Source organism: Tursiops truncatus, chromosome 13 (genome assembly GCF_011762595.2).
Source record: "Tursiops truncatus isolate mTurTru1 chromosome 13, mTurTru1.mat.Y, whole genome shotgun sequence".
In the NCBI taxonomy this organism is placed as follows: domain Eukaryota; kingdom Metazoa; phylum Chordata; class Mammalia; order Artiodactyla; family Delphinidae; genus Tursiops; species Tursiops truncatus.
The window spans coordinates 38,229,354-38,242,704 of NC_047046.1; the positions used below are offsets into that span (position 1 = coordinate 38,229,354).

The window sequence follows — 13,351 nt, forward strand, 5'->3', positions numbered from 1 at the left end:
ACTCAGCAGCAGAGTCCATTAACAATGCCCTGGAAATAAAAGTAGAAGCTGGGTAATAAAGTCTAACCTTTTTTTGTTTCTTTTCCTTTGCACTTAGTTTCACTTGCTGGGTGCAGAGGCCTCGCCTCTAGAGGCCTCTGCACCCAGCCCTTCAGAACAGGGTTCCTCCTGCGAAGTGGTTGTGCCGATTCCTCACCTCAGCAGGCTACGTGCAGAGGTGCTGCGTGCGCACCGCAATCCAAGACGGCGGTGGCCGGCCGTGTGCAGGGGTGCTGCGCCCGGCACTGCAATCTGGAGCGTGAGCAGCACAGCTGCGCTGGCCCCAGGAGAACTCCACCCCCTCCCCGCTGACCAGATACCTACAAAGCAGCCCGGCCGACGGGTATGGGGGAGAGTGGGTGCTCTAGGGTGGTAGCCTGTGTCTCTCGGTTCTTTGATCAAAGACTAAAACTTTTCTTTGCTCCTGAAGCCAACTGAACCAAACTCGGTCTTTGTTTTTTTTTTGTTTTTTTAATTTTTGAATTTTATTTTATTTTTTATACAGCAGGTTCTTATTAGTTGTCTGTTTTATACATATTAGTGTATACATATCAATCCCAATCTCCCAATTCACCCCCCCTCCCCCGCCGCTTTCCCCCCTTGGTGGCCATATGTTTGTTCTCTCCATTTGTGTCCCTATTTCTGCTGTTGGCTCAAAAGAGACCATGCAGAAGGTCCCTTGTTAGGGACCGACTGGGTAGGGTCTGTAACAAAACGTATGTGTTTGCACTAGGTTCAAGATATAAAAAAATGTATAGGGCACTGTCAAAAAGGAAAGAAGGAAAAGAAAGCTATTGTATCCATTTGTATCCCTATTTCGAAAACAATGCTCTGTGAGGCTTTGAATAAATGTTTAATGATAATAAGCTAGAGAAACAGAGGAGACAGTTTTAGAAAAAATTCCAGGATATACTTAAAATTAACTTTTCAAATCAGGGAACCGGCTTGCAAGGTAGTATTTTCATTCTTATACAAACCACTATTATTCAGCTAATCTTGACTAAGGACCTGCTTTGTTCCGGGCAATATGCTAAGTGCTTGGGATGTAGAAATAATTAAAACACAGCCCTTCTTTCTCAGAGCTTATTAGTGTGTGGAGGAACTGCTGGGAAGAATAGTTTACCCTCCACATCAACACATGAAAATGCTCATTTCATTGTAACTAACACACACACTATCGCATGCATGTAGAGCTATATTTTATTTTTGTTTATACTAATGAGATCCTATATATATGAATAAATTGCTTTTCATTAAATAACCTATCAGAAATATCTTTATAAATCAGTACATAAAGGGCTACATCATTATTTTTGGTGGCTCTATCATGTGAATGTGTCATAATTTATCCATTCCCCTACTAAATAAGTTGTCATCCTGAATGTCCAAAGCTGCAACAAACCTATATCTTTACACACCCTTGCTAGATTTTCTATAGGATAGATTCTTCAAAATGGAATTGCTAAATATGGTTGCTCTTGTATTTTAACTGTCAAAATTTTTTGCCTTCCAAAAAATAATTGCTAGTTTACATACCCACCAACAACTTGAGTAACTATTTCCCCATACTATCACCAACATTGTATATTACTAATCCTGTATGTTATTAAACTCACAATTTGATGGTCACAAATATCTTTGTTTTCAAATTTTGCATTTCCTAAATTACTAATGAAATTGTTCACCTTTTTATAAACTTGCTATTATTCTATGAGTCTCTTGTATATCCTTTGACCATTTTTTTATCAGATATTTCATTACCAATTTTTAGGGGTTCTTTAGCTATTTGATATATTAGCCTTTAGTATATTGCAAATAACAATATTTTTTCTGTCATTTGTATTTTAATGTTGGTTATGGTAATTTTGTAGAACTGAAGTTCTTTTTTAATCTTTACATGAATGTATCTGTCACTTTTGTTCTTTACGGCTTCTCATTTTTATATTTTGCTTAAGAAGGACTTCTCCATTCTAAAATTATGAAAATAACTTCCCATATTTTCATTAGTACTTTTATGAATTTAAAAAGTGCTTATCTCATTAATCTAGCTGGAAATAATTTTTGTGTGTAGAGGGAGGTCAGGGGCTACCTACCCAAATCTGACAATGGCCAATGGGTAGACAGACTTCCTGACATAATTTGTTTAAAATCTTCACGATAACTCTGAAAGGCAGGATCAGCCCCACCCAAACCATGCCAACTGAAAGTTATTATCACGGTTGAATCAGAATATATGCTGAACGGGCAAAAAATCACTGGCATTATCAGTGCTATTGTTCTAGACACAGTTACATGGGAGTCTACAAGTACACAATCAGGAACTCTCCAAAAGATGGCATTTTTAGTAAACAATTTTGTGTTAATATGCTTTTATTACATGGTTCTCTTAATGTGATACCTGGGCAAAAATATACATATTTTATAAATCGTGGAAATAGTAAAAAAAAAAAAAAAAAAGGAGGGAAAAGATGGCGAGGGACTTCCCTGGTGGTGCAGTGGTTAAGAATCTGCCTGCCAATTTAGGGGACATGGGTTTGAGCCACGGTCTGGGAAGATCCCACATGCCGCAGAGCAGCTAAGCCCGTGCGCTACAACTACTGAGCCTGCTCTCTACAGCCCGCGAGCCACAACTACTGAAGCCCTGGCGCCTACAGCCCATGCTCTGCAACAAGAGAAGCCACCACAATGAGAAGCCCGTGCACCGCAATGAAGAGTAGCCCCCACTCACTGTAACTAGAGAAAGCCCGCACAGCAATGAAGACCCAACACAGCCATAAATAAATAAGTAAATAATAAAAATTAAAAAAAAAAAAGATGTTGAATGGTATAGAAGATAACACTATTGCCTGGATAGCCCAACAACCACTACCAATCCCCTCCCCCTTGCTTGCCTCCACTACAATTGGAAAAGTCTACATACTTGATTTGCCAGCCTCCCAGTCAACTAGGGTGACCATGTGACACAGGTCTGGCCAATAGATATAAGTGCAAGTCTTCTGAGAAAGCTTTCACTTTCCCAAAAGGGCAGATGTGTCTGGCCCCACTCCTTCTGCCTTTTTCTTCTCTGAATACAAATGTGATGTCTGAGCTGCAGCAGCCATCCTGTGTCTAGGAGATAACTGGCTACCCTGCCTGCTAGGGATGTGGCAACAGAAAGAGCCTGCATCTTTGATGACACTGATAAATGATAAACACCTACATCTGGAGACTGCTTACATGGAGACTTCTTGTGATGCAAGATAATTAAATATTGTTATTCCTAAATCACTGTTAGATGGGTTTCCTGTAGCTGAAAGTATTTTTAATTGGTACGAATGGTGGGAGCCCAATATTCTGGAAACTGAAACAATACAGTTTTAATATTTCTTACTAATGCATTTATGAAATCACAAATTACTCTAGGGATTACTTTTTTGTGGATAAAATCTCACAAAGAAACAATTTAAAATGGTAGAATTTAATATAATGATATATAAGTATGCACATACACTATTTAAAAAATAAGCATGTGAACTATAATCATTATAAAACATAAGTCAGCCTTAATTTAATATTATTAGAGTAAAAGAACATGTATAGAAGTCTAACATTTGTTGCATTTGCCTTTTAAAGTTAAAATACGTAAAAGATTTAGCACATTGTATTTTATCTTATTTCAGTTTTCATGTTACCATCATTAGGTATAAATACCCTTATGAATGTGCCAACTTATAACTTACATTCAAATAAATAAAGTCAAGTCCTATTACAATTATTAAAGTACCATAAATCACCTAAAATAAATTATCTAAAATAATACTAGCCCAAATTAAAACCCTGAGGAATTAAAATCTTTTTACACAATAGTTTTGGTTAAGTGCAATTCCATGTTTGTACTACTTTATTTAAGGTCATACTTGGTAAGGCATAGTAAAAATAAAATCTACATAAGTTACAGTCTAAATCTATATTTTATTTCTTGCTACAAAGTTGTTTTGTTACTCCAAAAAGTAGTTTTTGCATGTCATTCTGGACCTCTTCACCACCTGCTGGCTAATTTGCTTTATATACAGTAATTAAGATTTGTGCAGTAAGCTGAGCTGCCTTTATACGGTGGTTTAGACAAAATGCACCTGAAGAACTACATGCCAGAGAGTTCATGTCCGTGTTCAACCATGGCCTGCACAAACTGCTTGAAGACTCGATCCATGTAAGTGGACTGTCTTGGCCAGATTCCCTCCAGAAAACCAATATGGCCTCCATAAGAAGTAAGGACCAAAGCAACATTAGGGTTTTGCTTAGCAGTTTCTATTGGAATAGCTTGACAAAAAATAGGCGGGGGGAGGATAAGAGAAGGGAAGGAGAGAGAAAAATATATAATTATTAACAGTTTTTGTTAGGAAAAGTATGTGCCTTTATCATTTCCAATCATTATAAATCAAAACATCATTAAACAAATAAATATTCATAATGAGTGTGGCTAATGGAATAAGTCTGACTAATTTGTATCAACCACCTATATTCTTATAACAGTTCATGTTCACAGTTATATACTGGACCATCAATTTTGGAAGAATCAATCGAGTAATCAATCACAACACAGAAGTATAGGCCCAGTCTTGTTTTGAGAAATTAAATAATTCAAGAAATGGTGAATACTTACATTATGTTATAAGATTTCCACTTAGGTACTACACCAAGAAAAAAACCCAAACTAATTTTATCACCTTTGTGAGAGTTATAAATTCATTATGTATGACTTTGGTTAACTTTACATGAAGTTAGATTCCTGAGGCCAATTGGTGGCTGTATTAAGGATACAAAATTATACATATGATTTTTAAAAACATATAGATAGCAAAAAAGAATGGCATATAATACTCTCAAGTGGTAACAGTGTTTATCTTTGGGTGGTAAAACACTGGTGAGGGCTTCCCTGGTGGCGCAGCGGTTGAGAGTCCGCCTGCCGATGTAGGGGACTCGGGTTTGTGCCCCGGTCCGGGAAGATCCCACATGCCGCGGAGCAGCTGGGCCCCTGAGCCATGGCCGCTGAGCCTGCGCATCAGTCCGGAGCCTGTGCTCCGCAACGGGAGAGGCCACAACAGTGAGAGGCCCACGTACCGCAAAAAAAAAAAAAAAAAAAAAAAATGGTGATTATTTTATTTTATTTATTTTTTTCCTTCTCTGAATTTCTGTTTATAGTCAGGAGAGAGAAAAACTTTATTTTGAAAATATAATTGCTGTATTTAAATAATCCTCCAGTAAGGACAGTCTCTTCAAATGCTCTACAAAATTATGCTGAGTAAAAACTTTAAAGGACATGAGTTAAAGTTGTTTTATTTTTATTTTCCCCTCAGGCTTAGAGTTCAAACAGTGAAACCTTTTGATTTAAGATCTATAATGGATCACGACCTGGCATGAGAAGTGTTTTGATTTCAGATACTGCTAAATCTTACATCCCTAATCCCTAATTAAGATAACATGGTTGATCCAGTAATTAGACCTTCGTATCTTGGGTAGAGTCTTAGGGGTAAATGAGTTCATTAAAGGTAAGATCTCCCTACCCTTCCAATGAAGGAAAGGAAGCTGACACACTATAGGACAACTGAGACCCTTTGAAGATAGAGCTGCTGAGGGGCCCAAACTGCATGTTTAGATGATCTAAATTGGACCTCTCGGGGAATTCCCTGGCCATCCAGTGGTTAGGACTCCGTGCTTTCACTGCCAAGGGCTGGGAAACTAAGATCCCACAAGCTGCAGGGCGCAGCAAAAAGAAAAATAAATTGGACCTCTCACTACATTCCTTGAAGAATAAACCTAGAGAACCTAAATCAAGGCCTAGGAAGTCAAGTCCTTGTCCTAAATGGGTCCTGAACTCACATCCTTATCTAGCTACACCTAAAACAGAACATCTATCTTGGGATCAGATGTTAGAGCTTAAGGGGCAGGTGAAATGACTGATACTATTTATGTTTTTCCTTTTTCACCTTACACTAAGGGCTTAGATTACGAGTGCTTCATTTGTCTCTAATGGAATTATTAAGAGCCCCAATTTCACACTCTGGATACAGTCAGGAATTTCTAACACACTGATAGTTTACAGTCATATCAGAAGAACGAAAGGCTGGGCCATTTGAGTCATGTGAAAGATGCTGGCTGCCTGTGCTCTCAGAATGCAGACAACTGTCTACTACTTTAATGTGGCAAGATGATTTTAAGGGCTGGGAAAGAATAAGAAATAGTGAGCTTAAACTTCAACCAAGTGGGTCAAGACAAGTTAAATGCTGGGAAATTTTTGTTGGTGGAAGAAGGGTCCATGAAATATAAAAATAGAGAAATACTGAACTTCCTTAATCCAATGAAAATAGGCTAAACAATCTCCATGTAATTCGACTGATTATTAAAGTTCACAGTTAAGGGAATTCCCTGGCTGTCCAGTGGTTAGGACTCCGTGCTCTCACTGCTGAGGGCCCGGGTTCAATCCCTGGTGGGGGAACTAAAATCCCACAAGGCTGCACGCAGAGGCCAAAAAAAAAAAAGTTCACAGTTTAATTTTTTGATTTGTGGTCAAAGACCAAAAGTTCCAGTCATCTAAAATTACCTATGATTTAATCATAAATCACACATTAAAATGATATCCCCTAAAAGACGGTAAGTGACTTTTTTAAAACATACTTTGGGGATTTTCTGAAATTTTGGCAATACGTACATGCTGTGTTTGTACTCAAAATAATTTTTTAAAATGAAGTACTTGGGGAAAATGTTTTAAAAGTATTTAAGGGAGAAATAAGGAAAAAAGTTTTATAAAAAGCTTTATGAAATTTCATTAGAAAAAAATTAGAGGTCAAGTCTACTTATCCTTAAGATAGTATGATCACTTCTAGGCGTCTTATATTGCTTTAATGTATGAACACATCCACATATATCTTTGTTACAAAATTCCGTATTTCTTGAATTAAGAGGACAAGGAAGTTAATTTGGGCATAATTTTCTTTTATATAGTATCTGGGGGAAAACAGACACTTTCCCTTCAAATATGACCTTATAGTCCGAATGTGCTACATTCATTGAGTTATCTATCCAAGGACATCATATTAATAAAGTCTCAAGCTCTCTTCTAGGTTAAAAGGGGGAAAAAACTCCAAAGCCTTCTGTATAAGAACCTCAGGAATAAGGGACTTCCCTGGCAGTCCAGTGGTTAAGACTCCGTTCTTCCCCCCTCCTAGGGGACATGGGTTCAATCCCTGGTCAGGGAACTAAGATCCCGCAAGCTGCGTGGCCAAAAATAAATAAATAAAAATAAAAACAGTAGAAGTTACTCTTAAAAAAAAAACAAACCCTCAGGAAGAAAAGGCAAGTGATGACAATGTACTCTTGAGGCAAAGATACTGTAAACATAGTCTGTCCAAAGAACAGTTATTTTATAAGAAGGAAAAGTTGTAAAAATGAGAACAAACAAAATATTGAGTCATAATTTGTTCTGAGGCTCTCACAGTAGACTAGATAAGGGTCTATGAAGACGTTTAAAGTGATCTGAGACATTTAGATACTAAATTATGAGTATCAAGGTTTTTTTTTCTGTTTATCACAGTAGAAAACATTGTATGACTGACGTTTCTTATTACTGTATTTTCCTAAAAAAAAAAAAATATATATATATATATATATATATTTCTTCTGGTTTTTGGTTTTTGTTTGCGGTACGCGGGCCTCTCACTGCTGTGGCCTCTCCCGTCACGGAGCACAGGCTCCGGACGCGCAGGCTCAGCGGCCATGGCTCACGGGCCCAGCCGCTCCGCGGCATGTGGGATCTTCCCGGACCGGGGCACGAACCAGTGTCCCCTGCATCGGCAGGCGGACTCTCAACTACTGCGCCACCAGGGAAGCCCTTCCTAAAATATTTTAAAACAGTTAATTCATGTCAAAATGTATACAAAGATGTTAAGTTTACCATGACTGGGTGAAAAAACATCATCCACAGAATTCAGACACAACACTGGAATCCCTACTGATTTCAGTCTACGATTTGGACTGGCATCAGTATAATAATCGTCAATTGTTCGGTAGCCAAACATGACTGAAGTGAATCGCTTATCAAATTCTCTTATGGATTTAGCCTGAAAAACAAAAACCGATTATATTTATTCTTGGAATCAAAAAAGGAAATAAACATTACATAAAGTTTCTCTCCTACCTTCATGACATGATCCATGTCAATTTGTTTTACAAACATATGCCGGTGCCTGGAAAAAAAGAATTTCAAAAGTAAAAAATTAAGGTCATTCCCATCTCAAACATACCTAAAATACATAATGATAAGTAACTTAGAACAGGGAATAAAGTTGTTACTCAATAAATATTTACTTAATTAGACATGGCAGGAATACATTGATATTTGTCCTGAAGACTTTTTGTAAAGTTTATTTTTTTATTGAATGATTCTTTAAATTCTATAGTGCTTTACAATTTTCAAAAGTTTCACATACATGATTTTATTATATTATATCCCCTTTTAAAAAATCCCCTACCTCTATATTGCCCCTCCCCCACTTCCTTCTCCCCACTGGTAACCACTAGTTTGTTCTCTGTGAGTCTGCTTCTTTTTTGTTCCATTCACTAGTTTGTTGTAATTTTTAGATTCTACACATAAGTGATATCATACAGTATTTGAAGTACATGAAGACATTTTCTAAAAGTACTTTTTCTTAATTGAGGAAGAAGGAACCAGTAATAATAAACAAAATAACAATAATAAATGAAAGTGTTGTTTCATAACAAATTGCACCTACACACCAATGCTATTAAGCCAATTTGGCCAAAAAGGCCTCACTTAAGCCAGAAGCTTTCAACTGGGTAAATCAACTGAAGATTTATCTTATTTTTTAAATTGCTATATTGAAAATTAGAATTTATATTTTTGTATACTTAAAAAAATTTTTTTTATTGGAGTATAATTGCTTTACAATGTTAGTTTCTGCTGTACACCGAGGTGAATCAGCTATATGTATACATATATCCTCTCCCTCTTGGACCTCCCTCCCACGGCCCCCCATCCCACCCATCTAGGTTGTATACTTATTTTTAAATGTTGGTTATTTTTCTTGTATAACCTATATTTTAATTCAAATCATTCTCTTCCTTTTTCTTGCTACTGTCCCCCATTTCAGTGACCATGAATAAAAATATGATTCTGTAGTATTTTTAGCAGTATTTTATAGTCAACATCTGTAATGTAACAAATAGGTTAAGTTTTTTTTTAATAAAGTACTTTTTAATTAAGGAATGTATATTGTTCTTTCTTTTTTTTTTTTTTTTTTAATTTTTGGCCATGCCACATGGCTTGCGGGATCTCAGTTCCCCGACCAGGGATTGAACCTGGGCCATGGCAGTGAAAGCCTAGAATCCTAACCACTAGGCCACCAGAGAACTCCCCAAAATAGGTTAAGTTTAATGCAGTGTCTAATGTCAACTTTCGGGGTAACTATGGTTTTCAGTTAAGTTATGCGCAATTAACTGTACTTTTTAGTTAGAGTTTATATTTAAATTTGTCAATTCACTTAAAAATGCATGGTAACAGTTATCAAAAAATAAACAGAAACATCCCATGTTCTTTGTTGCCACACTGTTTAACTGTTAGAAGATACCTAAACAATTTCAGAAAAACTAATGCAAAGATAATATTTTGGTAATGTTAAGAACTGTAGGGGCTGAGAATATCCATATTTTAGAAGCATTCTCCTAAGCCACTAAAACATACTATGTTCATAACACATGCTTAGAAATCATATTATTCGTCTCTAAAAACACTTAATACATTACTTACTACCTAGGGGAGAATTAGGTACTAATAAGATTAGCAACAAGTAGAAAATCCAGGGAAATAGCCCATAATGTTATTCAACACATTTGAGTCTAATGTTTTTATTCTTTTAGAATAATTTAGAACAGTGATGAAATGGTGGTCTTCCAAGTGGGGCACAGAGCCTAGAGGTTGTACAAGGTAATCCACTGGGGTACAGAAAGAAAACAGAGCTTTTACCTGTATTTTTAGCTTATACTTAAAATCTTTTTATTTTTGTATATATTGACAATAGAATATTTTGGTGCAGTAGTAAATGCATATAATGCAAACATAAATATACATATATTAGCAGTGTTATGCTTGAAAACATTTTACTGTGGCACGTAATCCAAAGAGTTTGCAGACATCAGGTGTTAAAGATGACTCACTTATTAATGGAAGACTGGAGGCAAGTTGTCAAGTAGTAATTAAAAAGCAGCCAGTTCAGTGGTTTCTCCAATGACTCCGAGCAAGCAAAAGTATTCCAACCAACTGAAAAAGTTGCAGCTGCCTTCAAAGGAGTTTTTGGCCCCATTTTGCCAAGGTAATTTAAAAGCAGCATTCTAAAATGAGGAAAGACAGAAAACTCAGGTGATGAATTTGTTGTCTCTCTCAAGACATCCCATTTCTAATTGTGGACTTTAACTATGGAGAAGAAAAATATAAACCAGTGTCCAAGTCCTTTATCTTGGAAAACCATGCAAGTATCTCTATTCTTTCCTTACATTCACCTATTTATTTATCTTGCAGTCAGCTATATTCAGAATGGGACAAAGCATACAGTTATTACTTACATGTGTACCTTTCTATGAAGTAAAACATAAGAAAAAGCCACTGTAAGAGTGGTTTTTCTTTTTGTTGTTTTCAAAATGATATTGGGGATTTATTAAAAATTTGCAATTCCCTGGGCCCCAGCCTCCAGTTGAGTGTTTAATTTAATACGTGGGGGTGTTTCAGGCAAACTTTTTCTATAGAGGATCACAAAGTAAATGTTTTGGGCTTTGGTGGCCCTACAATCTCAGTTGCAACTACCTTGTGATTATAATTTGAAAGCAACCATAGACAATACGTGAATAAATGGATATGGCCATGTTTCAGTAAAACATTAGATGTGGATATTGAAATTGAAATTTCATATACTTTTCACATGTCATGAAATAGTTTTGATTTTTCCAACCATTAAAAAAATATAATAACCACTCTTAGCTCTTGCACTGTACAAAAACAGACAGCTGGCCAGATTTGGCCTCCAGGCTGTGGTTTGCCAAGGCTTGGCATAGATGAAAGATCACAGAAGGAGTGGTTTTCAAATGTGGCTGCATGTTGGAATCACCTGTGGAATTTTTAAAACTATTATCGACGTCTGGGTCTCACCTTCAGAGATTCTGAGTAATTGGTCTGGGTGGCCATTCCGGTTGCCTTTGCATCCTTGTACCCTACAGCAAGTTTGTAAGGGCTCCCTCGTCTAGAGTTAGACTTTCTGAATTGTGGCAGAGCAGTTGGCCCCTAAAGTCACTTGTTTTCTCTCCCTACTCCCTCTTGCTATTTGTCCTTATCTCCTATCACATATTTTCCTTTCATTTTATCAATTTTCCTGATTCTACTCTAGTTCTATTTTGGTAAGAGGGACAAGAATGGAGTTTAACCTGCAGTAATGTCAGAAATCTAAGTTTGACATTGCCAACTAAGAGAAAGGATGATAGCCTAAATTCTGTTTCTCATATTTTCCATTCTTTATTTCTCCAATTGCCCAGGTTCTGAAATAGGACAAATGAGTAAAAATTCTCTAATTCTTTTTATACAACCCACATGGAAAAAAATCCATTTACAGAGTGAATGTGATGAGATTTTAGATTAAAAATGGAGATTTCATGGTTTTTGTTGTTGTTGTTTTTGTTGCTATTGTCCAAGGTTTACTGAAAATATGACAGCACAGCAGAAAGATTCACATGGCTCCATGTGGTGTTTTAAAATTCATCCCAACTGTAGGCTGAGTGACTGTAGGTTAGACAGACTGCCAAAGGCCAACAGCTTCAGCACTTCCGTAGTGTCAGAAACTACTTCAGTGATTTCCTGATCCAGGGCTGAGAGCTCAGGCTGGAGATTTCGTTCTTGAAAACAACTTCTTCATTAATGACTGTATTCCTGGTTTATAGTACTGTGGTTCACTAAGCTATTTAGAAGATAATGCTTACTCTCCTACAAAAGGGTCATTCTAGGGTCCTAGTTTTGGTGGCCCTATTCTTTGGCTGGAGGTCAGAGATTTCTGAGTCTGATGTAATAGGCAAATTGAAAGGGTTGGAAGTGAACCTCAGGAGTAGGAAGGACCAGGAATAGCTATGACCGAGTAGGTGGGGATGCTTCTTAGTTATTACTCAGGAGCAAAATAATGTCAAGACATTACCCCCCAAAAAGCTGTCTTACTTTGGCAAGAAAAAGACTCCATTTTCACAAAAAAAAAAAAAAAAAAGAGAGAGAGCGAGAGAGAGAGAAAAGATAACCCATGGATTAAGAGATTTAAGAGACATATCAATCTCAATATGTGGACTTTAGCTGTCTGCTGCCTCAAACAAACTGTAAAAACCAGCCAACAGACTGATGGGGAAATGAAATACTCACTGAATATTTGATGATATTTAGGAATTATTGTTAGGTTTTTTTGTTTTTTTGTTTTTTTTCTTGCTGTATGCGGGCCTCTCACTGTTGTGGCCTCTCCCGCTGCGGAGCACAGGCTCCGGACGCGCAGGCTCAGCGGCCATGGCTCACGGGCCCAGCCGCTCCGCGGCATGTGGGATCCTCCCGGACCGGGGCACGAACCCGAGTCCCCTGCATCGGCAGGCGGACTCTCAACCACTAGCACCACCAGGGAAGCCCCTTATTGTTAGTTTTGTTCAAATGTAATCAAGTATTGTGATGGGTTGTTGTTGTTGAAGAGACTCTACCTGTTAGAGATACCTACAGAAATCTTTATAAATGATGTCTAAAATTTATTTTAAAATAATCAGAGTTGAGAGGGAATGGGGGGGTGGTACTACTGACAAGATTATCCTTGAGTTGATAGTTATTGAAGCTGGGTGATGAGTATATATGAGGCGTCATTATACTCTTCTTACTTTTATATATATTTGGGAATTTCTATACATTTTTGAATCTAGTTTACCAACTCATTGGGAGATTGGAATCCGACTGAGTCTAGAGCAGCGTGGATTCCTTGGCTAGACTTAGTTCTGTCTCAAAACCCTTACTTGGCCCCAGGCATCACAGGCTTGGAGATTACCCAACCTGGGCATAAGGATCTTTGACAGACGCTTCTGTCTGCTACATCTCCAAAAAGAAAAATGTGTCAAGCTGTAAAACACATCCCCGAGTGGTAAACCCACTTGGGAACATGTCACAATGCTAGGCAACTAGAAGGGGTACTTCCTTTGAACAATTTACAAGACATTAATATTCAACAAGCTGCAGAGGCTAACGGTCAAGTTCGCACTGAGG

General features: G+C 37.4%; 2 protein-coding genes across 4 annotated transcripts in view; one reads left to right on the forward strand and one right to left on the reverse strand.

The window, feature by feature from the left end:
* Positions 1–1,753, forward strand: part of SNRPD1 (small nuclear ribonucleoprotein D1 polypeptide) — a 38,112-nt gene extending 36,359 nt beyond the window's left edge. For both annotated transcript variants that reach the window (XR_002175428.3, XM_073790581.1), the window contains one exon: positions 98–1,753. The gene's annotated coding sequence lies outside the window, so the exon portion shown is untranslated. The remainder of the gene's footprint in view (positions 1–97) is intronic.
* Positions 491–13,351, reverse strand: part of ABHD3 (abhydrolase domain containing 3, phospholipase) — a 41,305-nt gene continuing 28,444 nt past the window's right edge. The window contains exons 6-9 of one of the 2 annotated variants that reach the window (XM_019930540.2): positions 10,249–10,422; positions 8,213–8,261; positions 7,970–8,135; positions 491–4,338 (exon numbers count right to left, since the gene is read on the reverse strand). In XM_019930540.2, coding sequence (XP_019786099.1) covers positions 4,160–4,338; positions 7,970–8,135; positions 8,213–8,261; positions 10,249–10,422 — 568 coding nt within the window. In that variant the 3' untranslated portion in view covers positions 491–4,159. The remainder of the gene's footprint in view (positions 4,339–7,969; positions 8,136–8,212; positions 8,262–10,248; positions 10,423–13,351) is intronic. The other variant, XM_033837612.2, reaches the window with a different exon arrangement.